The sequence below is a fragment of the Oenanthe melanoleuca genome, chromosome 5, assembly GCF_029582105.1.
Source record: "Oenanthe melanoleuca isolate GR-GAL-2019-014 chromosome 5, OMel1.0, whole genome shotgun sequence".
Lineage (NCBI taxonomy): Eukaryota > Metazoa > Chordata > Aves > Passeriformes > Muscicapidae > Oenanthe > Oenanthe melanoleuca.
Genome location: NC_079339.1, coordinates 9,520,146 through 9,545,677, shown reverse-complemented (window position 1 = coordinate 9,545,677; position 25,532 = coordinate 9,520,146). Strand labels below are relative to the sequence as shown.

Genomic DNA, 25,532 nt, shown 5'->3' with positions numbered 1-25,532 from the left:
TGTGGGGGACCCCCAGTCCCTCCCTGCCAGCCATGGGACTCAGGGTGCTGATGGGCCACAGACACTGCTCCATGTGCTGTCACAGAGAAATGTGGTCCAACAGCTTCTTCAGGAAGCAGCCCCCTGAGCTGCCCTTGCCTGTGACCCATGACACACAAAACTTATTTCAAAGCCCAAAATTGCCTCATGTCTGAGGGGCGTGGGCTGTAACCCCTGCTCTTGCAGCCTGGCTCTCCTGGCTGCCCCTGTGTGACATGGGCACCCCTGTGCCGTGGCAACCCTCTGACTAGAGCAGCCAGTGCTGGCCCTTCCCTGCAGGCCAGAAAAATATTCCTGAGCTTGTTCTTCCTCATAAGCAGCTTCCCAGGGCAGCCCTGAATGGCAGGATATTGGTGACAGACTGGTCTCACCTCCTTTTGTGCTCCTGTGCTCAGACACACCTAACCCTGATTTCCTCATATATTAAACACCTGGGCTTTCCTGGTTCAGGAGAACTGTACAAATTGGCCCTGTGTCCCAGGTTTGGCAGCACTAGAAATCCCCCAGTCCATGGTCCACCTCGGCTTGGAGGCAACTCATCTCCAAGCAGGTGGTGAAGCTGCTCTCCTGACAAACCTGTTTCCAAGGCACTGCCCATCCTGCTGAGCGCCTGCCAGTGGTGCTTGTGGTGAGAAATCATTAGACAAGATCCAAAAACGAGGAAAACACGAAGAGAAGAAAAAGGGGGAATGAACAGGTGGGGACTAACTGCGGTGATGCCAGCTGGCGGGCGCTGTGGTGAGAGAGGATGAGGTGAACCACAAAAGTTCTCCTTTTTCCAGCTCACACTTGGAGAGACACGTGGGGCTCCGCTTGAGGCACATTTTCCTGCAAGAAGGGAGGGCTCCTGGCCCTTCCCAGGAAAGCAGCACAGCCACAGAGAGCCACTCCTCTGGGTATTCACCTGTTCCTTTGAGGCAGACAAGTGCAGCCAAGGCTATGACGGGGAAACCCAGGGAAATCCTTTCCACTGACTCAGGAGGAAAAGGCTTTCCTGCTATTAGAAAAGGAAAGTGTTGGTGAACATCCACCCACCCCAGCTCCAGCTCAGGATCAAGTAGTCAGAAGCCAGCACTGCAATGCTGGTGTGGGACTGTGGGTGAAGCAGTAGGACCAGCACAGCTGAATCCCACCAGCCTCTGGTGCCCTGTGGGCAAGGAACAAATCCATTCCCATCCAACACCAAGGCCTGAGGTCAGGGAGCAGTCTCAGTCGGCTCAAAACCTTTCCAACCCCACAAAGTGTGCCCAGCCTCACGTTAAACCCTAAAATATTTATTATTTTAAAATTAAACACATCCATGGGCTGCTTTTGGTGGCTCCATCCCGGCTTCAATTTGGGAGTGCAGCCCTCCCTCTCCCCTCCCCCCACTTCCCTGTTCCCACAAGCACTGCAAATCCCTTCTTTCTTCCCAAAGCACAGTTTGCAGGAGGCCATTGCAGGGGTCCTCAGTAGCAACAGCCACACGGGTACAATCGTCCTCCAGTCAAACTCCTAATTTCTGATCCCAAAATGAACAGCTTCGTTTGCCTTCAGCCATCCAGATCAACTTCACTTCAATCCGTGGCAAAGCAAATCCAAGGGCCTCCTGGCACCACGGGAGCTCAGCTGTCGGGCGCCCCTGTCCTCGCCAAATCACTTCACTGGTGATTCCCTCAGGGCTGCAGCTGAAAAATAGCATTAAATCCCAGCCAGCTCCGACGTCACCGCCTCTGCACGGCACGGTGGGGGCTGGCTGGCAGGGAAAGGCTGGGAGCTGGAGCCTCTCGCTCAGCCAAAGCGTGGAGCTTTGGATTGCTGGGTTGCTTTTTCCCATTGTTTCTGTTAGGTGGCTGCTCCACACATGCAGGTGGCAAGGGAACAAGGAAGGAGTCAGGAAGGTTGCAAAAGCCCAGGGAAATCCCTGGGGCAACACCATTGTCCCCCTTGGGTCTCCATGGCTGCTTTCACCCTGGAGTGCAAGTGCAGCACGGAGCTCAGCTCTCTGCCAGCCGCTGATGTGGGAGGATCGGGTTGCAGCCTTGGCCGGTTCCCCGGATCTGAAGGTCACCTCCTACCCGGCCTGTGCTGCCGGAGAAAAGAGGTCTGTTCCCACCTGGTGGGGTGGTGAGGTTCAAGGACACACTCCAGATGTCCCTGCCCACCCCGGGAAGGTGAGGAGGGTGTGAGCACCCAGACACTGCTGAGCTGGAGGGTGCAAGGGGAGAAGAGCAAGGTGGCTTCAAGCACACAGCAGCAGGCAAGAAAAATACTTGTCATAAAAGAGACTTGCTTTGATTAATCCTGAAAAAAAAAAAATAATGGCCATAAATTGTTATTCCCGAGTGCAGGGAAGCATAAAGATTGAAATAATCCAGTCTGAGCTGCAAAGCTGAGGGCAGGCAGTAAGTGGCGATGAAGAAGGTGCACGTTCTTCCTCTCGGGCATCACCCATAAAAACCAGACCACATCAAACCACCCCGTGGTGCGGTCTGTGGGGTGGGCAGGATGGTGCTGGGGGCTCAGCCTCGGGCTGCTCTTTGTGCTCCCAGAGCCCCCATGGCCGTGCAGACGCTGCTGGTGCTGGGGCAGGCGCTGTGCCTGCTGCTGTCCCAACCTGCCACCACAAAGCCGCTTTGTGCAGAGCCAGCCGGGCACGGCCCCAGCCTCCTCCCTGCTCTGTGGCCCCAGTCTCCCCACATGCTGCCAGGGAAGAAGGCAGGGCCTCACCAGGACAGGGCACAACCCCTGTGACCCATCACCTCCTCCTCATCCTCCCACTAACTCCTTCATCCCCAGCTGCTTCGTCTTCCCCATGACCTCCCAGTGGATTGCATCCACCCAGACTTCTCACCCCACTGGGATGGACCCTTCCATGGAATGGCAACTGGGCAGCCCAGGCTCTCTGGTGAGGTTGACTGCCCCAGCTCCCCCAAGAAGTACATCACCCTGGCAGATCTCCCAGCCCTTTTATTCACTCGGCAGCCAGCAGCCATCACATCCAGTCGGCAGGAGAACCTCGGCCCAGGAAGCTGTGAAACATCCCAGCACTCCACCGGGTGAACGATGTGGTGGGGGCTGTTAGATTCTCCCATGCCATTCCCAGTCCTAAAATAAGCCCTGCAGGCACTAACCCCCTTGGCAGAGGGGCTTCTAAATCACAGCTAAAAGATCCACTTTCAGTTAAAAAATCCTCTCCATTATCATGTCCAAGCAGCTAAGAATTCCCCTCCTGATTGCTTCCCCTCCCATCCCCCCCCTGCAAAAAGCCCCCAAGCAATTAGAGCAGAAGTTCAATGAGCAGCCAACCAAGCTGGGCAGAAGGAAGAGTCCACGTGCTGGAAGCCAAGCCTTGTGCCTTGCAGCTGGAGGGCAGGTCCCAAGACTCCTTTCACCAGGTGATGCTTTTCTGTCCCTTCGCTCCTGCGAAGAGCCCCTAGGCAGCATCTGCCTGCCATAGGCGGTGTCCAAATTCCGAAGACAAGGGCTGGTCACGCCTCTAGGCCCTGGGGCGAGCAGCAAAGCTGCTTCCTGGGGGATAATTCAACTGCCCAGCAGGAAGAGCCCAAGGACCCCTGAGGATGGACAGACTGCAGCCTTTGCCTCAGTTTCTCCACGGGGAGCAGCACTAAAAGCACGGGCATTAACGACATCATCCACATCCCCTCCACATCCCCTCGTTCGCTCTCAGCTGCCCTCTGAGAGGCTGGGCGAGGAGCCCCAGCCGCACCCAAGGCCCTCCCACCCCATGCCGGCCCTCAGGGGCTCTCGGCCAGGCCGGGGGACGCGCCGGTGGCCGGGCTGGGCTTGGCGAGCTGCCGCAGGTCCCGCACGGACCTCACGGCCCACTGGGCCAGCTCCCGCAGCACGCCCAGGCCGCGCAGCTTCTGCTCGAAGAGGCCGAGGCGCGGCGGGGGCGGCGGCCCGTCCCCCTCCTCGCCGGGGACCCCGCGGCTCTCCAGCCGCAGCAGCTCCTCGAGGTGGTAGGCGAAGGCCGAGACCTGGAGCAGCACGGCCGCCAGCGCCCGGCCCAGGCCCGCGTCCGCCTCGCCCAGCTGCTCCCGCTGCTCCTCCAGCATCTGGGCCAGCAGGGCGCGGAAGGCCCGGTAGGCTGCCAGGTTCTCCAGCAGCCGCTGCGTGCCCGTCTGCTCGTCCCAGCGCTCCACCGCCGCCAGCGGCACCCCCTCCACCGCCGCCACGCTGGCCGAGGCGTCCAGGCCCTGCTGCTCCACCTGCAGGGTGAGACCCGCCGGGGATCAGCGTGGGGGGATCCCCAGCCCGGAGCCCTGCAGGTGTTGGGGCAGTGCCGAGTCTCGCCCGGGTGTCAGATCCAGCAGGAGCCCGCGCCCATCCCTGCCACGGGTCAGAGTCCTCGCACCCCAGATCCCGCCAGCACTCCCAGAAGGAGCAGGGCAAACTCACGTAGGCGTCCAGGAGGTCAACGACATCGGCGCGCATCTTTCCGGCCAGGCGGATGCCGCGGCTGCAGAGGTCGCGGCGCCGGAGGGCGGCAGAGGGGCTGTCTGCGGCCGCCATGGTCCGGCAGCTGTCACGGCCACCAGGCTGCGGGCGCAGCACCCGCCCGGCCCGGCGAGGACAATCCCTTGCTGAGCTGGTGCATTCCAGCCGGGAGCTCCGCTCACACGTCCGCTGGCCTGGCTCTCCCCCTCTTCCGTGCCTGGGGCCTGGCACCACGCTGCAAATTCCCGCCTCTGGGATCAACAGCGACAGATTATTTCCCTAATTCCCCCACGCATCGCTACTCCAAGTGCCTTGCCCAGAACTGCCTGGCCCGGCAGCAACAGGCTCCCAGCCCCGGCTGACCCACTCCTCCCTCCCAGCCACACAGTGAGATTAGCAGCACGCTAAGCCCTCGGCTCATTCCAGAGCGCGGGAAACCTCTGCCGGGAAGAGGTGAGCAAAGCCCAGACGTTGCTCAACACCTCGGCCCGGGCAGCCGGCTGGAGCCTGAGCAGGGCCAGCGAGCGCTCGAGGGCAGTCCCCAGGCTGGAGATCCTGCAGTAGCCCCGAGCCAAACTGCAACCCAAACCCTGGCAGAGGGATCTGTGCCAGATGCTTCTAACCCCCCATTCCCAGAGGGGTCCTGCCCTACAGAGAGGCTGCAGGTAGGGAAAGGTATCCCAGCCAGCTCAGGCAACATCGGCCATCCCACAGGTGAGCTGCACAAACCAAGACAAAAACAGCCCTTCGGGTTGGGTTGGTTTTTCCTCAGTATGTTTATTTTGGTTATGCATTACCCAGATCAAGAGTGAGAAAAACCCCAGGAGTTGAAAAGCAGCTTCCCATGAATACTACAGTGTGCCTGGCTGGGATCCCAGGGCTGGAGGGTCCCCATATGCCCAGCAGCCCCCTTGCTACCCCATGGCTACTGCAGAAGCTGCTGAGCTTGGGGAGCCCCTGGCCACGGCAGCCCCCAGCCCCAGCCTCAGCCAAGAGTCCCCAAAGTGCTGCCCATGCCAAAGGGCCTTGTGGCCCCTCCAATCCCTCCCCGGGAGGAGAACAAAAAATAAATACAGGGGAAAAAAATACAAAAAAGTTTATTGCAAACTACTACAATAATTTATTGAAGCAAACTGCATGCGAGTGAAGGAGAGACATCGAGGGGAGGAGGAGCTGCAGGAGGGCTGTGTCAGTTTTAGGGCTTCAGAGGGATGTGGGAAGGGAGCTACACGTCTCCTGCATCAGGGGCAAGCAGGCTGTGGTTAGAGAACAGACAGGCACCTGGCTACAGCCAGAAAATGAAAAGGGAGAGCTACAAGAGGTGTCATGGAAGGACAAGGCAGGGAGCGGCAGGGATCAGAGGTGTCCAGGCCAGGAAGCAAAGGAAATGTTTGATTTTGCATCCCAGAAGGGCAGCCAGGGGCAAACCCTGCTCCACTGGGGTGGACATAGGACGAGGAAGCCTCTCCCAGCCCGGTGCCAAGTGCTGGGTCACCAGAGGTGAGCAAGCCCTTGACCCAAAGGCCTTTCAGTGCCATCCCTCGACCAACAAACCCCCGAGCTCTCCTGTAGTGTTCTGTGCAAGGCTCTGCCCACCCTGCAGCTCCCACAGGCACAGGGGCTGGCAGAGACACAGCTCCAGCAGCACCGTGGCAGAAGGACACAGCCAACCTGCCCCAAGGGCCAACCAAGTGTCCCCAGAGAGAAGCCCCACACTGCCCAGGGTGAAACCATCAGAGCTGGGCTAACTGCTGGCCTCAGTGTGCTGCTCCTCTCTAGCCTGCAAGGGGAGGGGACTAGCTGCCACCCAGAAAGTTTCCTGATGGAAACCACAGTAAAACAGTCCAAGACAGACACTGGATCATCTCAACCAAAGGAACTGGTTCAGTTGAACACCATTCCACCACAGACCTGCCACCAGGTGTGCTGGGCCCCCACGTGAGCCAGGCTGCTGCCACAGCATGAGGACGTGGGATGCCCACACCCAGGGCACGGGACACCCAATTGCTCAGCCTCGACCCGCCCCAACACCAGGAAGTGCTTCGACTTGCTCTGACAAAGGTATCAGTGTAAGGGGGGAGGGAGAAGGGAGGGAGGGGGCAAACCAGGACAAACAGCCTGAGAAAAGCCAGCATGTTTGGGTCACAGCTGGATTTCCAGGCATCACAGGGGACAGAGTGGGTGTTCAGAGTCAGTTCCCTGTTAATCCAATTAAATTCCACGTTTTATTGCGGTTTTCCAGACCCCAGGTACCCGATTTCAAGCTGCTGTGTGCAACAGACCAACTCAGCTGATCTTGTGCTCAGACAAGATACTTCAGCTCTGCTCCCAACCCCAGAAACCCAACCAAAAAACAAGCAAACAAACAAAAAACCAGGTTATTCTTCACCTCTTCCAAAACCGCTACGAATTCAAGGCCACTGAATCTCCACACAAAGTTTCAGAGAAGAGCAAAAAAAAAAAAAAAAAAAAATCCAAGTCTCCATAGCAGACACATCCTATGTAAACTTTTCCAAGGGCTCAAAGCTGCCCTAACTACACCAGCAGGCAACACCTGACCCACCACGTTTCAGGGAAAGCTGGAGTGTCTGTGCAGAAAAGAGAAGCTTTCAGAACACGGCTACACAATCCCCCCCCAAAATGAGGGCAGGGAGAAATGCTGACAGCCCCTTAGTCCCACATCAATCTATTGCCTTGAATAAACAAGCCTGAGAAAACCATATCCAGTCCCTGCTGCGTCTTTGTCTAGACCTGGAAAGGAGAGGCAGAGTTGGATGAGGAGCACCACATCCCCCAGCAGCAAGTAGCTCACGGCTGTCCCGAGTTACAAGAACAAGTTCCTGGCTAACAATGTCCTTCCCCGAAAGGCTGGAGGCAAAACAGGCATTTAATGCAAGGAGCTCACCAAGGAGCTGGGAGGGAGAGACAGCCCATCACTCACCTCATCCTCCTGCTAACAGGCTGCTGCAGAGACTCCCACTGCACACAAGCTCTTCTCCAGGGGCTCTCCCTCTACTCTGGAAAAGCTGTGACACACATCTGACTCCAGAGCGCTGCCTTCACCTCGGCTCTCCCAGCTGCTGGCACGATGGCACAGGAGCTCCCTGCACTGGAGCCTACTGGGAAACAGCCTGAACCCCTTCCACCCCCACCCCCTAAGAACAGAACTAAAAAATACCGACCCTTTTTTAAACAATAAATAAGGAATCTTGTTACCACAACACAAAAACGAAGCATGTTCAAAGTGCAAATTACTGTCGTCAAACTGGGATGCTCCTCCTTGCCTCTCCCACGCAGGGCTCCTGTAGCCCCCGGGCCTCTCCAAGCAAACATGATCTACGAGCCAGGGCGTTCCCTCCCTCCACTTCCTGCCAGGGCTGGAGCAGGGGAGCGCGGTGGGAGCGGGATGTGCACTGCTGCTTCACAGCTCACCCTGCCGAGGGGCTAAAGTGCCAAACTCCCAGCCCCGGCAAGGAAGGAGACTGCAAGGACCAGAGTGCAGTGGTGCATAGAAGTCGGGACCAGGGGCAGAGGGAGTCCTAAGGAACTTCTCCAGAGCATGTCCAACGCTTTTTAGTTTGCCAGTGGGGCCACGCCAAGGAGCCAGAAAGGCAACTGCTTTGGGGTAGAGCGAAGGGTTTCGGCAGTGCCCCCTCCCTTGGAGAAATCCGCCGCTCAATCCAACTTGCTCTGGCAATGGCAGCACGTGCCCCTTTCCACCAAGGGGCCGTAGGAGAGAGAAAGAAGTGGTTGGGAGAAAGAGGATGTGCTGTGATCCGCGCTGGAGGGGAGCAGACCTTTCAGTTATTTACTAGTATTGTAAGTTTTGTTTAACTTTCCTCTCTTTCAGTAAGTGCCTCCTCCTCCTTTTCTTTTCTTTTTTTTTTTTCCTTTTCCTTTTAAATACAGAGTCCCAACTGTCCCAGCACCCAGGTGCTCCCCTGCCACTAGGGTCCAGTGGAGTCTGAATCTTCAATGAGCACCTCTGTGCTGGCTTCCAGCATCTCTGTGTTCATGACCAGCCCCTCTGGGTTCGCACTGCTGCCGCTGCCCACGAAGAGCTTGCCATCCGCCACCAGGCTCACGCGCTCTGCCCCGCCACAGTAGGGCTTTGGCATCCCCTCTGGGCTCAGCAGCAGGCAATCTGCTGGGGGAGCACTGCCCAGGGGGTCGGGGAGCAGCGGGAGGCCCTGGCCATCTGTGGGCGGCACGATGGCCTCGGGATTAGTGCCCAGGATATCGGTGCTGGTGATCAGGGCACCCGCGTTGGCAGCCAGCGCTTCAGCAATGAGCACTTCGGGGTGACTCTTGGCTTTGTGGGCCACGACGCTGTCCTTCTTCTCAAATTTCTTGCCACAAATATTGCAGGAGAACTGGTAGAAGGAGTCTGCATCGTGCTTCTTCATGTGCCAGTTGAGGGAAGCCTTCTGCCGGCAGGTGAATCCACAGATCTCACACCTGGGAGGGGACAATGAGGAGGTCACAACAAAGGGACATCCACACACGCTCATAAGGACACTAGTGGCGAGGTGGCAGCCCAGGAAAACAGCAGGGGATTACTAATGTCACTGCAGCTCCAGCTCTGATTTTATTTACTGAGGGCTTACATTCCCCAGATCCACACCAAAACACTGCCCTGAGGAGCAGGTGACACAAGCACGTGTTCAAAGGGAGCCGGGCCACCAGGAACAGGCTGCTCTGAAATGGGTGTTTTGGGGAGCAGGAGGGCAAGGCACAGGCAGAGTTACTCACTGCAAGGGCTTCTCGCCCGTGTGGATCATCCGGTGCACTGCCAAGTTGTGGGAGCTCTTGAAGGCCCGGGCGCAATACTCGCAGATGTAATCCCTTTGATCTGAAAGACAACAGCAGTTGCAGCATTGCTCTCCTACAGACCTGCTCCCTTTCCCAACTCTCAGAGGGTGCAGGTAAAGCTGCCCAAGAAGGAGCAAAACTACAAGTGCTGGGAGGAGGAGGTGTCCCACAACACACCACAGCCGCTGATCTGGAGAGGTGAGGCATGATTAAGACTCTCCTAAGAGCTAATTATCCACTCTGACCAACACTGAAAGACTGGCAAATTGGGATAAATCAGACTTTATCTGTAGAGGCTTATTCCTCTACAGAGCCCCTGAGTGATGCTTGCCAGAAGAAGAATAAAACCTCTATAGTCTATTTCTTTCATTTACGTAAGGTAATCCAGAAGACAGTAATACCATGCTGCTGCTGAAAATCTATGCCACCTGACTTGGCTTCACTCTCTCCAGAAGTCCCAGAGGCTCTTCCCTTCTTCCACTGTCTGTTCACTGACCTGAAGAGGAGTTTGTATCTACTTCCCATCCCCCTGTACCTGTGTGATGTTTGGCATGCCGCAGGAGCTGCTTCTGGAGCCGGAAGAGCCGACCACAGGAGGGATGAGGACACACGTATTTTTTCTTCAGTAAGTGCTGATATTTTATGTGATGCTGGAAAGAAAGAGTGGAAGTTTGCAGACTGGTCATGGCTGAGTGAACAGCTGAGGTTCACTCGAGTTTAGATCTCCACTGGAAAATAAAACACATGTGGACATCCAGCAACCTGACAGACACACACGGCTACAACTGGCCACAAAATGACACCATCGGGAAGGGGTGTGAGTGCCAGTGGAGGCTTAGCTGCCTGTTCCAAGCACCCCTTCCCTGCCCTCCCACGTGGCACAGAGGAAATGAACACCTCCACCCACCTGCAGGTATCGCGGGTGAGCCAGGACCGTGCCGCAGCCTTCCATCTCACAGCGGACATACTGGATCGGAGGCTTCTTCCTGGGAAATCAGCAAGGAGAGGAATAGAGTGCTTGGCTGCTTCTATGATCAGGTGATTCTATAGATAAAGATTCTATATATATCCTATTTAGAATCACAATTCTCTGTGTTTGTGAGGGGCTGATGCATCTCATGCCACAAATAGCAAGCACAGCAAAGCACTATTGCTCCAAAACTCCTGCCTGGGCTGTGACAGAGTTACTGACCAAGAGCCACCTCTTCTCCTGCCACTACTTGAGGGCTCTCCCTAGAGTTAGGAAAACCTCAGGAGATGCAGAATTCAGAGAGCCTTTCTGCTGGGAAATGCCACAGGAGGCATCAACTGAGAAGTGGGGAGGGGGCCGGTTCACTTGGAAGAAATCAAACCAAAACCTACAGGGGAAGGAGAAGAAGGAAGACAAGGATGCTACTATTTTTCTTTTTTATTCCCTTTAAGGCATAGAAATGGCTTTGGGACAATTCATGTCTACATGTGGAACACAAGGGAAGCAAGTCTGAAGAACAGAACTGGGGTGAGAAGATCACTTACCTTCTCTTGGGAAGCCTTGGGCTCTTGTCATCCTTTCTCCTCCTTCCCCTCCTGTAACAGGGATACAGAGAGAACTGAGAGAAGCTTCTCTGCATTAGCAGTGGGCAGAGACTTTGAAGCGTACGCCGTATTGCTTCATTAACTGCATAAAATAAATGGTCTAGAAAAAAAAAACTGAGTACAAGTTGGAGACAGATTCAAAAGATGGAGAATTCCAGAGAAATAAATACTTCACATGGTTTGCTCTCTCAATACTTCCCATTTCCTAATGCATTTTTCATAAACGTGTAATTTTGCCAACACGGTCTAGAACTGACAGTGCACCCTATTTTGTCTGCTCTGCTGGGGAACATTCCACACCATGGGAAAACATCCACCTGCCTAATCAGGAAGAATGGGATTAATGATCCAGCAGCTATTTTCCAGGCCTCCGAATTAGCTACAGCAGCTTCTGTACCTGTCAAGACAAAAATCTAGGCTCTGTCTGAGCAGACCTGTGCTCACATGTAAAGTGCATCCTCCCAAGCTGCAGCTCTGCCCAGCTCTGCCTGCCTGATCCCTTTGCTGCAGAGACACTTGGAGCAGATTGATGCAAGTATTTTCTAGACTTTACTGAGACATCTGTATTGATGGCAAGCCAGGAACATGCTGAACACACACTCAGCATTCAAGCCAAGCCCTCAGAAGAGCCACAGGTTTTATTACGCACAAAAAGTAGTGTCTGATTCAAACAACAAAAACTCAAGCCTCAGAAAGCAGTCGCCAACAGACAAAAATGTTCTCAAAATATCAGCCTCCTCACTCCTCTCCACTGTGAATCAGCAGCAGCTCAGGAACAGCAAGGGAAATTACACCAGCAGTGTGCAGTAGGTCAGCAGAGGGAGCCCGGGCTGTTCCAACCACTCAGAGAGGAGCTGAGGTACAAAGCCAGCTCATTTTTCTTTTTTCCCCCTCACATTATCCCAAAGAATGGCTTTGACACAGTCACATAAACCAATCTCCCTCTTGGTGCCAGGAGGAATGCTTCAGCCATGAGTTCCAGTGGCAGCACACCCGAAGCTGTTGGGCCACTGGCAACTGACTGCGTGGCAAAAGTTTGTTGTTTTACTTCTCAAAAGCCAGGGGAAAACAGCTGATTTTCCTGAGCTCTGGTAAAATCACAACTGTAAAAGGACACTTACCAACACAAACAAGGTATTCCAGTGACAAGATATCCCAATGCCTGCCCCCAGCACATAGCAGGAATGCTGCCCTCTCCCACTGGCTTTCAGGATCCACTCCAGGCATAACAAGGAACCCATTGTAAGGACACCCTGAAGTATTTCCCACTGTGTGGTCACACCCAGGGAGGCTGACTAACCACAGGATGATGAAAAACCCCTCCACTTAAGCTAAAGTCTGATTTTTTGGTGGCTGAGCACAGGCAAGATGTGAGGGCATAGGGTAAACAGTGCTGCCCTGTCAGCTCTCAGGCCCAGAGGAGGGGGAGGAGGGGGATGGGGGGAACCAACAACAATCAAACACTGTTGTACACTAGCAAGAATGCAAAACACACAGCACACACTGGCATGTGTAACTGCAGAGTATACTCACTTCCTTGGTGGTTCTTCATCCTCCTGAAACTCGTTCTCTTCTTTCACTTCCACTTTAATCTCTTTCTGCCTTTCTTTTTCCTCCTTTCCCTTGCTAGCTTTTCTCCTTTGCTTTGGTGCTTCCCTACAAAGACATAAATGCAACACATTACTCCAATACTCTTCCCATTGCCTGCTTTTTTTCTACAAATATTTAAACAAAAACTAGACCCAAGTTCAGGTCTATTCTTCAAGTCCTACTTTCAAGCAGAAGTAAGAACCAGGCTTAGGAAAGCACCCAGAAGCCAGCAATGCTCTAAAGAATTCAGATCCTGAGAGAAGAACAGTTCTGGCCAATGCAAGCAACATTTAGAATCATTCCACCATATCAACTAGCACAGGTGCTTTGGGGCATATTAAGCTAATTCAGGTAACATGCCCATATCTTTTTGGTCTAAACCCCCAGTAAGTCCATAATCCAATATACTTCTCTAGGTGAGGCTTGTAGGTCTCATCTCTGGGATCATCTTTGAAGGGAACTTCTTCCTCACTGATAAGCATCTCCTCATCATCATCGCTGCTGGGAGAAAAGGAGAGATTTTGGCAGCAACTGCTTGGCCACTACTGCAAGTGTATCTGTGCACCATCCCCCAGCATGGGAAGGACACTGTTACACAGCACTTCCTCATCCAGCAGCATGACTGGGGAAAGGTAACAGCTTGCACTAACCAAGGAGCACAGTGACAACCAAAACAGGCCAGGCAGAGCTGTGTTCTGAACCCACCCACCCACAGCAACAAAGCTACCAGGCGGAATGCCCAGATTAAATCTTACTATCCACTTCTCCACAATATCTCCGCACATCTGTGCACACTGTGCAAGGGGCCAAAGGAGACAGAGCTACTGTCGGTCCCACAGAACACTTTGCACAAGCGTTTATTTTCGAGCAACTCAGGCCCACCTTGAGACACCGACTAGGAAGAACCATCACAAAATAACATGTCTTACCTGACTCCATCTGGAGGCTGATGCTCTTCTGTGACCACTGAAAGGAAAAGTCACCATTAGGTTTCAAAGAGTGTTCGCTGCAGTGAGCTCATCTGTCTCACGGTACCTCCGTCGACATTCAGAGCCGGGAGTGCTGGTGGCAGAAGGCACCCGTGACAAGCAGCACCACGCCAGCAGCAGCCGCACGCCCAGGGTGACACCCGCAGCCGGCCCCCCGAGCGTCCCCAGGCCGTCCCTGTCCCACGTACCGTACTCCAGCTGGTCGGCGTTGGGCTCAGACTTGCAGATGAGCTGCAGCGAGCCCGCCTTGGATCTGGAGGCGCGGGAATTCTCCGAGTCGCGCTGGCGTGCGGCGGCCGCCGTCCGGCTGCTGCGCCAGCTGCGGCTGGGCCGGGCTGTGCCCACGGGAGAGCCATGGCTGAGCACGCCGGACACCTCCTCCTCTTCCTTCTCTTCTTTGGGAGCTGAAACAGACGTTGCAGTCTCTTTCATCATTGTACAAAATGCCTAAATCCCGTCATTAAATCACACCTTAAATCACAGCGGCCCCTGCTCGCTGTGGGAACCTGCTCAGCCCTCTCTGTTGAGCCAGGACACTCCCCAGGCCCTCACCTCAGCAAACCTTCCCTTAAAACTCTCCTCACATTGCCCCTAAGGAAAGACACTAATATTTAAAAGGAGCTTATATTTCCCTTGGATAAAGGCTTCTAATATGATGATTTGCTGGCTCTAAGCACAACAAAAGAGACACCCATAAAGCTCAGCAAGTGCTTCATGAAAGGCCAGCTTCAAAGTTGGGCCATGTGAAAAGTCATGTTTAGAGATCCCCCAAACATATACTTCATTGGAATTGTACACCTGGCAATATCCCTGAGGGATCTGAGCCAGATGTTTCTGGTGCTGTGCTAGAGCAAAAAACATTACAAACACTGTTAGCCTAAGGTCTCCACACTTATTTACAGCTTGTACACAGGTGGTTTCCTTTTGGCTCATGGCTGGTCTCCAAACGCTTTGGCAAGATAACAGAACTGGCTGAAATGTCTTGTGAGCAAGTTAATCCCTTAAAAAACTAAAATTCCCAAGTACAGTTCATTTGATCTCACTTTCTGGTGCTTGCCGTGACACCGGGCCTTCAGGAACTCGGTGTCCTTTCAAACGTAACAGATGATCACAGAATGGTTTGGGTTGGAAGGGACCTTAAATCTCATCTCATTCCAACCTCTGCTATGGCCAGCAACACCTTCCACTAGTTCAGGTTGTTCCAAGCCCTGTCCAACCTGGCCTTGGATACTTCCAGGGATGAGGAATCCACAACCTCTCTGATTCCTCCCAGCCTGCAATCTCAGTTTTGCATCAAGCCTTCTGAACCGAATGATCCTTTTTCTCCTAGCACGTAGTTTGCCTTGTATTACTCACTGTCTGCTCCTTGATTACAGGGTGGGAATAAGCAACATTTGTCTGGAAAAGCCTGACTGGAATCCCGGATGTGAGGCATCACACTGTGTTGTAAACCATCAAGCTGCTGTCTTGTATGTATAAACCTCACCATCAGAGCATGAACTGCACCTTCCTGGCTTTCTTTAGCCGATCTCAAAGAGACTGCTGCACGTTCTCAGTCCTCATGGTGAACATCTCAGGCTTTTCAACGCTAAATCAAATCCAAAGACACTTGAAACCATCCTCTAGAAATTCCCCCCTCAACCACTATCGTGTTGCCAGGGATAGCACACACTGCTGCTCTGGAAGAGCCGTATTCCCTTGGAAGATTGGGCATTCAGCTGATTACTTATTTTAAAAAACAGGCTCACAGAGCTGAAGCAGACCTGCCTCAGAACACACCTGGACAGAGCACACCCCTCACCCAGCAGCTCTGCTTCCTTCCTCTAAAGTGAAGGTCTTTGATAGCCTTTTCCCAGGATTTCTCCTTCCTACTTCCCCTGCTTCAGCACAGCTCTCTAACAGATTCAGGGCATTTTTACACACTGAGAACACCCAGGTACCTCCCAAACCCCACCCTCAGGAGATGCATCAAGTATTTACTTTGCCACAGAACTCATGATACAGAGCTATGAGCTGAAAAACCTTCTAATTCTAGACCCTCCCAACATGGTCCCTATCCAAGGGTCAGGGCTGCACCAGGAAACTTCTGTCTGTCAAGTATCAGCTGCAGGAACAGCTGGAATCAGCAATCACCAAAGGCCTAGCCCAGAATATGCCAAGTTCTAGATTTGGAATAAATTTTTGTCTCTTTTTCCTTCACAGAAAATAGATTAAAAATTGTGAGCGAGCACCAGTCCCTGGGAGAAAGAACAAGAAAAGGAAACCTGGAAGGACACTCACAGTGAAGTTGTGGCTTTGTTCAGACAACCAAAACCCAAGACTCTGGGCACTGCTCTGCTTTTCAAGAGAGCTGAACTTTGATTTGTAAAGTATTTGAAAGCTTCTTACTGACCCTGCAGATAATTTCAGAAAACGCATGTGTGCAATTAAGTGAAAGGAAAATAAACTATTAATTGCCAAGTTAAAAAGCTATTATAAAAATAAATGCACCACAACATATGCACACCTCTGAGATTTAAGGCAGCAATCACACAACAGATAAGGCACCAAACACCTGTTTGGTTTATAATGGCACGGGCAAAAATGAAACTTAGGAAAAATATCCAAGTGCAAAGCTCCATCCAAAGGGGTTTCCCCCACCAGAGCACTGTGGAACTGTACCGATGTGACACAGGAAAATCCTTGGAGGGTTTGGACAGTCTGAGCTGTTTAAATTCAGTGCATTTTTATAAGGTTTGGTTTTAAGTAATGACATTTCTCTCTCCAAACACTAACAAAGCCTTAAGGGAAAGCAGTCAGTCCCAAAAGGAGCATGAAGCATTAAGATTAAAACTCTTAAGTATAATGTGAGTCTCTTCTGTACAAACCCATTTAGTACTACCTGAGTCTCAAAGTTTTCCATCTTTTTTTAAATCTGCCAAACCTGACTGTGTTCCTAGCAAAAGCCCTGGATTTGAGAATGGGCTTCCAGGGAGGTGACTCCTGACTAAAATGAAAATTATTCCCACAAGGATACAGAGCGCTGCAGGAAGCCAGACGTGAATTCTACTACACAGCCACTGTAGCTACACGAATTCATTTGAAAGCTGAGATTAAAAGGTTCTACTTATGCATCCAATATTCCTGCAGGCGCACGTTGGGAAATCCTGCGACTGCATGACTAAGCAGGCGACAGGGAATAGCCAGGGAACCCAGGCTGACACTGCAGCTGCCCCTGTGCACACTGTGGTGACAGTCACACTCAGTCACACCTTCAGCTCTCATCTCCCTCTAAACTCCCCATCACACCTGCAGAGCCAGAATCCCAAGGGGATGCTGGAAAAGCCTGATTCCATGGCTCTGTACCATAGCTGTCCCAGGGAATATTTCAAACTGGATTTAACAGTTGACAGTAAAGGCTAATACTGCAATGCAAAAAAAAAAAAAAAAATCAATTCCGTATCAGGGGACACAGTACAGAATTCCAAGCCTGCATCAGAACCACTCAACACCTTATCCCAGCTCCATCCAGGGTGAAAGGACAAATGGGATTGTGCCTTCCAGGCTCACAGAGGACTCCTGGCTACCAAAAACCCTCTTGTGCAAGGAAAGCTGCTGCTTGCTTATACTGGTCTTGCTCCTTCAAAAACTTCTGCTAAAGCCCAACAGGAGGAGGAAGGAGAAGGCCCTCTCCTGCTCCTGCACAGCCAGTCCAAGGAAGACACTCCTCAGCCTGTTTCCAGGTCCTCTGCAACCAGCACAAGGTGCACAAGGGCTCCATCCAGTGTGCAGCCAAGACACAGGAGTGCAGCTTCCTCACTTCTGTGGACTAAAAAACAAACCAGAAACAAACAAACCCCATCCCCCACCGCACAGATTTCCTCTGGCCCAGAAGTCAGCACTTTCCAGTGCCAATTTCCACGCAACAATTCCTACCATCATTTTGACTGCAAATCTAATCAGGAAAAAGAGCCCCAGAAGTTTAAGAAACATTTTTTCCACTCTCACCTTCAAGCACAGCTGAAACTCTCACAGCCCAAGCTAAAGGCTAAAATGGCTTGAGTGCAGAGGGCCCTCAAACCTGGGAAATTCAGTCTGACAACTTTCACCTCCTGGGGTAAAAATGGGAATATTCTGCCCATTTTCTACCACTACCAACAAATAGTTCTCCTTAAACTAAAACACCAAGCATGACCATTAAAGTCTCAGTAAGTCTATAGGCATATGAACCTAAACTTTTTTAGACATTTCAGCAACTGTGCTTTGATGCAAAAGGCTGAAGCTCTGACATTCCCTGCCCACCCTTTACACAGTGAGGGGTAAATACACACAAGCAAGATCTGGTCTCAACACAGAGCCGTTAATTCTGCTTCAGTCTGTAAAAACACACCTTGCCAGCTGGAACTGTGATGGATTTCCACACCCAAATGGAATAAAAGACTTGTAGGAGGAAAGCTAAAGAGTTACCAAAACATGAGAATAACAGCAGCCTCCGAGATACAACTGCTGGCAAACAAACCTGGACAGCTCCAGGAGAAAGGGGAATTCATCTGCACAGGTGTGTGACCTCCTTTCCTCAGTGCTTCATTCTGCCACAATTCTCTGATGCCAGATCAAAAACAACACTACACAAAGCTCTTTACTCGGACCTGTTTCAGAAGTTATCACCAGGTGAGGAGAAAAGCCCTCTAATTTTTTTTTTTTTTTTGCTTTTTTAGGTTGGGTTTTGTGTTTTTTTTTTTTTTTAAACAAGAAATTTTTAAATAGGTGCTCAAAATTCACAGTGCCACTGGAAAACAAAAGTTCTGCTCCAGCTTGCAGATCCCCACAGTTGGGGCTTTTGTGTTCTGACCCTACTCACGCCCCCAGTTCTGAATAATTTTCTCTTCCACTCATTAAGACATCAGCCTAAAAAAATCCATAATCCACTCAAGCTAGAAAAGAACAAGTATAAATGTCTGAATACTCTGATTTCCACACAAATTTCCCAGGTCTCTCGAGGATCAACTCCTATATTTCTGAGGACAGACGAGAAGTGAACTCAGGATTTGCCAGCTACTTGGGACTGCTGTGCAACAAGAGCTGTTGAACCATGGAGTAGTCCAGCCCCACACTCCCAACAGCCATGTTTTTTGGGATTGTAAAATTTTGCAGGTTGGGCATGTGCCAATAGCAGCAACAGCAGCAGATTATCACAGTTCCAGAGTCCTGAGACTCAGAAAAAAACCCCCACATCACCCAGCACTAAAACATTCTTTAAAAGGAAGATCCAAAAGGAGAATTGGGCTAACTCATGGGACTTTAAATTTAAATGTACACAACACCAGGAGCGAATAATTCAGCTCTTACCTTTTCCAGTGACTTTATCTGCACACCTGAAAAAAACACAAAAGCAAGTGTAAGAGCCAGATGCTATAGGATGGGGGCAGCAACAAGGAAGTGAATGATGTGGAGCTGAGCCCAAATCCCTCAAAGTCCCGGTGCCTCTATATTGGATAATTATTTTCAACCCCTCATGCCAAGGTGGATTGTTTCAGCCGCAGGAAGCTCAGGGGAACTATAGGAATATCCAGCAGCAAAGGCCCAGCCATGCCCAGGAGAGTTATGACCGATCCAGGGGGATTTTGTGTTTAGAACAGGGCAGACCAGCTGCACTTCCGAAGGCTCCGGTGCCCTGCTCAGGGATCGAAGGTGCAGCGAATGCAGCATCTCCTCCCGGTAAGGTAGATCCCACCGCCTCCCTCACCCAGACCTTTGGCGGACGGGGCCGGCCCGCGCGGCGGGGCACCGGGACACTGCCCTTCCTGGGAAGGGACCGGAACAAAGGGGCGGCGGCGCGGGGCACCCCGCAGCCGGAGGCGGCCCCGGGGCCTGGGCCGGTTCGCGCGGGTCGGGCAGAGGCCGCCCGCAGCCCCCCGGCCGCGGCCGCGATGCCCGGAAGGCGCGGGCGGAGCCCGGCGCTGCAGGGACTCACCCGGCCCGGGGGGCCTTCCTGGCTGCGGGCGGCGTCTCGGCGGCGGGCTGCTCGGCGGCGGGCCGCGCCCCGGGGCTGCTCCGCCGGCGTCGGGGATACTCGGCCTTACGGCGGCGGGATGCGGCGGCGGCGGCGGCGGCTCCCCCCGCGGCCGAAGCGGCGCGGCCGCGCTCCCGGCCGCCCCTCAGCACCCGGCTGCCGCCGGACTCCTCCCCCTGCTCGGCGGCGGGCGGCGGCTGCGGACGGCGGCGGCCCGAAGCCGGCGGCCTGTCTGCGGCGGGCGGCGGTCCCGGGGCGGGCGGCGGCTCGGCGGCGGCGCCCCCCGGCTGCTCGGTGCCCGCCGGCATCGGGGCGGCGGCGGCGGCGGCGGGGCCGGGACGGCCGCGCTCCACCCTCGGCCGGGCACGCCCGCCCCCGCCGCCCGCGGCCAATCAGCGCTCGCCGCCCGCCTTCACGCGCGGCCCCTGCGCCCCGCCCCCTGCCCGCGCTCACCAATCCGCGCGCGGGACGCGAGGGACGGCCCTGCCCCCCCGGCCCGAGTGCCCCCGCCCGCCGCGCTCACGCCTTTCCCCGCCGCTCGCGCGCCGCCCGGCCAATGGGCGGCCCGGCCGGGGCGGGGCCCGCCCCCCCAAAGCAGCGAGGCCAATCAGCGCGCCGCTGCCGCGCGCGCCCCGGACTCGCGCCGCCTCTCGCGCAGGCGCCGCGGCGACCGCTGCTCTCGCGCTCCCGCTCCCCCCCCGGCCGGCCCCGCTCGGCGCCCACTCGAGCGCGGCCCCCGCGGCCGCCGCCCCGCAGGCCCCGCCGCCCGTCCGCCGCGCGGCCGCCGCCCGGCCCCTGGCACCGCCGGGCTCCCTACCGCCGCCGCTGCCTGCGCCCCTCCGCCTGCCCCCGGGCCCCTTTGCCCCTCGGGCAAGGCCTGGCAGGGGAAGCCGTTCGCCGCCTCGCCCCACGCGGCCGCTTCGTGCCGCGGGGCTTCGGCGCCTCCCGTGGTGCCGGCGGGGCCTGGCGGCCGGGCCGCTTTTGGCTACCGCTTCTCCTTTAAGAAAAAAAAAAAAACGCCCCGTCGGGCGGCGGGTGAAAGTCGGTGACAAAATGGTGGCCGGCTCAAGGGGGGCGGGGCACACAACCCTGGCCCCGCCCGCTTCCGTCCCGCCGCCGCGCATGCGCGGTGCCTGCCGGGAGTTGTAGTTCGCCGGAGCTGAGGCAGCGCCGGTTCGCCGTTCCCGGCCGTGTCCCCGTCCCGAGCGGGCCCGTGGGGGACCCGCCCCCGTGGTCTCCAAGGCCGGAATCCCTCCCCAAAACAGCCCAAACAGCGCCTGTTTCTCCCACAGGAGCTGCACTAATACATTAAACCCACACAAAACCCCGAAATTTCGCCCCCACAGACGTTGAAGGTGCCACCCGGGAGCAGGTTTTGTCATGGTCGCCGCTCTGTCCCCTTCCCTGCTGTCCCAGGTTCTTGGACCTGGACTGATCCTGGCACTTGCTTTGGCTGCAGCGGGATGTGACACCAGGCCGGGATCAAGGGCTTGGACTGGGGAATAGGAGCGGGGCATGCTTGCTCTGGAGCGGAGGGTTTGGCTGATCTTAGCCACCGAGAACAAAGGGTAGCACTTCCCCAGAACAAGGTGCTCATCCTGCCTCGGGAGACAGCAAAAATCACAGGGGTTGGTTCAAAGAGCCCGCAGCGTTCAGCTGGAAAATCCTGTTTGCTGAACTGGTTTCCAGCAGTGAGAGAGCTCAGAGTGCCTGGTGCTTCCTTCTGCTTCTGCATTTCAAGTCGTTTCTGCTGCTGCATTTTAATTCCCGAGCTCTGGTATGTTCCTAGAAAACAAAAGTGCATCCAACAGTTCCTGAGAGTGTGCTAATAAACTGTGGAGAGCCACGTTCCCCTGACCCAGACACTGGGAAGGAGAAGTTAAAGAAAGTTAAAGAAAGCATGGAAGTAAAAGAAAACCTCGGGATCCTTGCACAAGGATTGCTCCTGTCCCTGTCATTGTCATGACTGATTTCCCCTCTGCAGGCAAGGCTGGGGTCACTTAATTCTTGTTCAAACAGGGGAGCAGACCTCAGGGCTCAGCCTTTGGCCTCTGGGTTGTGTAAGGACAAGTTTTAAGGAGTTCCAGCTCCAGATGCTCGTGTGCACTCAGGCTCACACATCACTAAAACAATGAGAAAGCTAAAAATAGCCCGAAACCTTCGGCAGGTTTCGGCAGGAAGGGTCTGTTGTGTGCAGAAAGGGAAGCGCCTGACTCAAGGGTCCCACGGCCAGGCAGTGCTGAGGAGTGACACCAGCAGTGCCTCCTCTCAGCTTTGGGTGGCTCCCAGCATTTCCTGGCTGTGAGCAGGTGACAAAATGGTGTCAGGAATGAAGTGACCCCTGAGGGGCTCAGCTCCAGCCCGTCCCACCCGTGCAGCTCAGCAGTGCCCGGGAGCAGGGCCAAGGCAGTGCCAGCCTGACCCCTGTGGGTGCTGCTGCCTCCCCACAGAGACGATGGAGTCTGTGGCTCTTAACCTTTGCTCCCAAGGTTTTTCTGGCTGGACTAAAAAGGAGCCAAGCCAGGTGAAGCTTTGGTGGCCAACATGACAGAGATGATGTTGGTCACCTACCAGGTGCTGCCTCCTCCAAACACCCAAACAAGAGCCCGAAGGACATGCCAAGCCATGTGCACCCACCTCTGGCATTAACATTCCCCCAGTTCCTTGGAGCTGTTTTCACATCTACTGCCTTCTCCCAGGAGATTTCTGTGCCACAAAGGGGTTTGCTGTTACCTGGAAATCAATGTTTTCAGAAGTGTCCCCTAAAGACAAGGTTCTGCTGGAATATGATGGCATTGCTCCATCATGCTGCCACAAACCCATTTCCACCCAGCACAGGGATGTGATCACTTGTCACATGTGGTCAGTGGCTTCTGGAAAGGGCCTGGGTCAGCTGGACATCCACGTCTTGGCTTCTGGAGCTCCTTGGGCAGCACATTGGCCAGTGTCTCCCCTCTTCTGCCCCAGCCTGAGCTGTTTGTGGCTCCCTGTGCCCCAGCTGTGCCCGTCACACGTGGTGTGAGGCACGCAGCCCACAAAGGAAACCCTGGGTGACAAAACCCGGCGCGGGGGGCGGGGGCGAGACCGGAACAGAGCCGGCGCAGCCTCTGCTGCCATCCCAGCGCCTCGGGGTGCTGCCCCTGCCTGGGACCCCACGCCGAGGCAGGATGGAGGATTTGGGTAAGTTGGGCCTGTCTGGAGCTGATCCTGCAGTCAGGCCTGGCTTGGGGTCACATTTCCGGGGAGCCTTTTCCTTCCTGTACCTCAGGAGGAGGGGATGCAGCTGAGGGGCGGACATGGAGCCCTGCTCCCTCCTGTGCCTCCCCCATCCCAAGGACCTGATGGGGCCGGTGGTCGAGCGAGCATTTGGCCAAAAATGGAGCGAGCTTGGGAGCAGGAAATGGGCTGCGGCTGCGCCACAACCCTGGCTGCACCCAGAGGAGCTGGGAGCCATCCTTGGGCTGGGGTGGGGGAGCCAGGCTCAGGGAAGCAGCCACACTGCTGGGGGCTTTCCCTGTTTGCCAGTGTGAGGGACAGCCAAGGCAGAGAGGTGAAAGCGGAAGGGGAAAGTACTCGGCTCACCTTGGGGGAAGTGGTGCTCTGGATATACAAGATGGGCCTGGGTGAGCCTTTCCCTGCCAGGGCTTATGTTGGGTCAAGTTGAGGACTGGCAGAAGTTTCTTTGCTGGCCAGGGATGGTGTGTGGGGGCAGGACCCTTTGCTCCACTCTTTGGGAAGGTGGGCACATCCTGCACTGGGATGAGGGCCTCGGGGAGGGCGCTCAGGGCACTGGCAGCTGGCCAGCAGGACATGCTGTGACACTCCTTTTGCTCCTGAGATTTTGGGAGTGGTACAAGATCACAGGGTGGGCAGCTAGTGGGGCCTGACCGAGGTGTCTCCATGCAGATGCTTTGCTGGCAGAACTGGAGCAGAGCTCCTGCCTGGCCTCCAAGGAGCGTGCGCTGCAGGGACCAAGCTCCAGCCAGGATGCCCAGCAGGGTACCCTGAAGGTAACACCTGGGCACAGAGACTCCTCAGCTCATGATGGGGTGGTGGAGCTGGGCAGGGGGAGCTGCCAGGAGGCTCTGCCACAAGGGCTTGTCCTTCCAGGTGCCACTGCCGCCTCGAGCTCAGCCTCCAGGAGAAGGTTTGGATTCAGTGTACAGGTAAAAATGGCCATGGGAGGGCACAGCCATCTGGGACTGTCCGTTCCTTGCTGGGATCTGCCATCCAGGGTTACCTGGGACAGATCCTGCATACCTGCAGTGTTCCTGCAGTGGCCTGTGGGAAAGGGGTGTGCTGGCAGGGGTGGAGGGGTCTTGGTGCCAGTGGACAGCACAGCATTTCCCCTCTCTGCCACGTCCAGCATCCCTGTGCGAGTCCCAAAGCCGCTGCTCCCCTCACCCCCACGCACAGAGGCCGCCTCGCAGCTGGATGAGCTCCTGGCCGACCTGGGCCACACACAGAGCAAGGTGAGCCTTGGCCCTGGGGCAGCCGGTTAGGGGGCTTGGCCCTCCCTCAGACCTCACCATCCTCCTTCCTGGCAGCTGGCAGCTGCAGGGCAGGGAGCCGAGGTGCCCACAGAGTGCGTGCTGGACGACATGCTGGACAGCCTGACCCGGGACCTGCAGGAGCTGGGCATCACGGCCGCGCCCGCCGGCGTCTGCGCCGCCTGCCGCAAGCCCATCGCCGGCAAGGTGAGCCCCCGCCGCCACCCCGGGCATCCCCCCAGAGCTGCCCTCACAGCCCCTGCCTCCTCCTCGCAGGTGCTCACAGCCCTGGGCAAAACCTGGCACCCCGAGCACTTCACCTGTGCCCAGTGCGGGCGGGAGCTGGACAAGGGGCCCTTCTTCGAGCAGGGTGGGCGGGCGTTCTGCGAGGAGGATTACCACCAGGCCTTCTCCCCGCGCTGCGCCTACTGCGCCGGCCCCATCCGCCAGGCGAGTGAGCGACCCCGGCCTCCCCTGCCAGCCCCCGCCACTGCCCCCAGCCCCTCACCTCGGCTTCTCCTGCAGAAAGTCCTCACGGCCCTGGAGCAGACCTGGCACCCCGAGCACTTCTTCTGTGCCCACTGCGGGAAGGTGTTCGGAGATGAGGGTATGTGCCAAGGAGCAGGTGCGGGGGTCCTGTCTCCATGCCAGGTATCCCCTGCTCTTGCACTTAGCACCCCATCAGACAGCTCCCCCTGCCTCTTATCCTGGGTACCACCCTGTCCATGTCCCACTGTCCCCAGCGGTGGGTGCCCATCCCAGTCTCCTCCCCACAGGGTTTCTGGAGCGCAACGGGAAGCCGTACTGCCACCAGGACTTCCTGGCCATGTTTGCCCCCAAATGCCAGGGCTGTGAGCGCCCTGTCATGGGCGACTACCTGTCGGCCCTGCAGGGTGTCTGGCACAGCGAGTGCTTCGTGTGCACGGTGAGCGTGACAGTGAGTGGGATGGTGGGGAATGCACATAATGAGGGTGCTCCCAGGGCCATGCCAGCCTTCCCCTCTCCTTCCCCCAGGAGTGCCTGACTGGCTTCAGTGGCGGCTCCTTCTTTGAGCTGGAGGGGCGGCCCTACTGCGAGCTGCACTTCCACCAGCGGCAGGGCACCATCTGCCACAGCTGCGGCCGCCCCGTCAGCGGGCGCTGCGTCACTGCCGCAGGGCGCAGGTACCACCCCGAGCACTTCGTCTGCAGCTTCTGCATGCGCCGGCTGCACAAGGGCGCCTTCAGCGAATTCGGGGACAAGATGTACTGCCAGCCCTGCTACAAGAAGCTCTTCCTCTGAGCCCCACGTGCCCAGCAGTGTCCCTGCCTGGATGGCCCCAGCATCACCGTGCCTGGTGCTGTCCCTGCTGACCCAAACACGCTTCCTATCCCACCCATCAACATCCCTGGTGCTGGTCCCACTCAGCCAACTGTCCCCAGCCTTGTTGCTGCCTAGCCAGGCATCATTCCTTGTCCCCCTCCCTGCAAGACATCCCTGGCATTGCCCCTTGGACCTGAAGCAATAAAATACCTGGTCCTGCCTTTTCTCTGCTTACTGGTGGCTTTGGGGACAGGGGTGCAAGGTGGGAGGGCTAGGAAATATCACGTTTTGTCACAAAGTGAC

General features: G+C 55.6%; 3 protein-coding genes across 4 annotated transcripts; 1 reads left to right on the top strand and 2 right to left on the bottom strand.

Moving 5' to 3' along the window:
• Positions 1-1,350: 1,350 nt before the first annotated feature.
• On the bottom strand, positions 1,351-4,568 carry CNTF (ciliary neurotrophic factor). Its single transcript, XM_056492923.1, has 2 exons — positions 4,441-4,568; positions 1,351-4,250 (listed from the first exon to the last, which is right to left on the bottom strand). Exons 1-2 carry the CDS (start codon positions 4,552-4,554, stop codon positions 3,777-3,779), a joined length of 588 nt encoding a protein of 195 aa, XP_056348898.1. The 5' UTR covers positions 4,555-4,568; the 3' UTR covers positions 1,351-3,776.
• A 993-nt stretch (positions 4,569-5,561) lies between these two features.
• ZFP91 (ZFP91 zinc finger protein, atypical E3 ubiquitin ligase) lies at positions 5,562-19,834 on the bottom strand. Of its 2 annotated transcripts, none has more exons than XM_056492920.1 (11): positions 19,399-19,834; positions 18,774-18,799; positions 13,634-13,849; positions 13,386-13,422; positions 12,865-12,957; positions 12,400-12,522; positions 10,807-10,857; positions 10,199-10,277; positions 9,827-9,941; positions 9,232-9,331; positions 5,562-8,937 (listed from the first exon to the last, which is right to left on the bottom strand). In XM_056492920.1, the coding sequence occupies exons 1-11, from the start codon at positions 19,743-19,745 to the stop codon at positions 8,427-8,429; spliced, it is 1,698 nt and encodes a 565-aa protein (XP_056348895.1). In that variant the 5' UTR covers positions 19,746-19,834; the 3' UTR covers positions 5,562-8,426. The 2 variants fall into 2 exon arrangements, with proteins under 2 accessions (XP_056348895.1, XP_056348897.1); XM_056492922.1 differs by having other exon boundaries at positions 12,865-12,954.
• A 2,681-nt stretch (positions 19,835-22,515) lies between these two features.
• LPXN (leupaxin) lies at positions 22,516-25,454 on the top strand. Its single transcript, XM_056492919.1, has 9 exons — positions 22,516-22,617; positions 23,344-23,447; positions 23,548-23,603; positions 23,804-23,909; positions 23,985-24,134; positions 24,204-24,377; positions 24,453-24,534; positions 24,704-24,852; positions 24,942-25,454. Exons 1-9 carry the CDS (start codon positions 22,605-22,607, stop codon positions 25,206-25,208), a joined length of 1,101 nt encoding a protein of 366 aa, XP_056348894.1. The 5' UTR covers positions 22,516-22,604; the 3' UTR covers positions 25,209-25,454.
• The last annotated feature ends 78 nt before the right edge of the window (positions 25,455-25,532 follow it).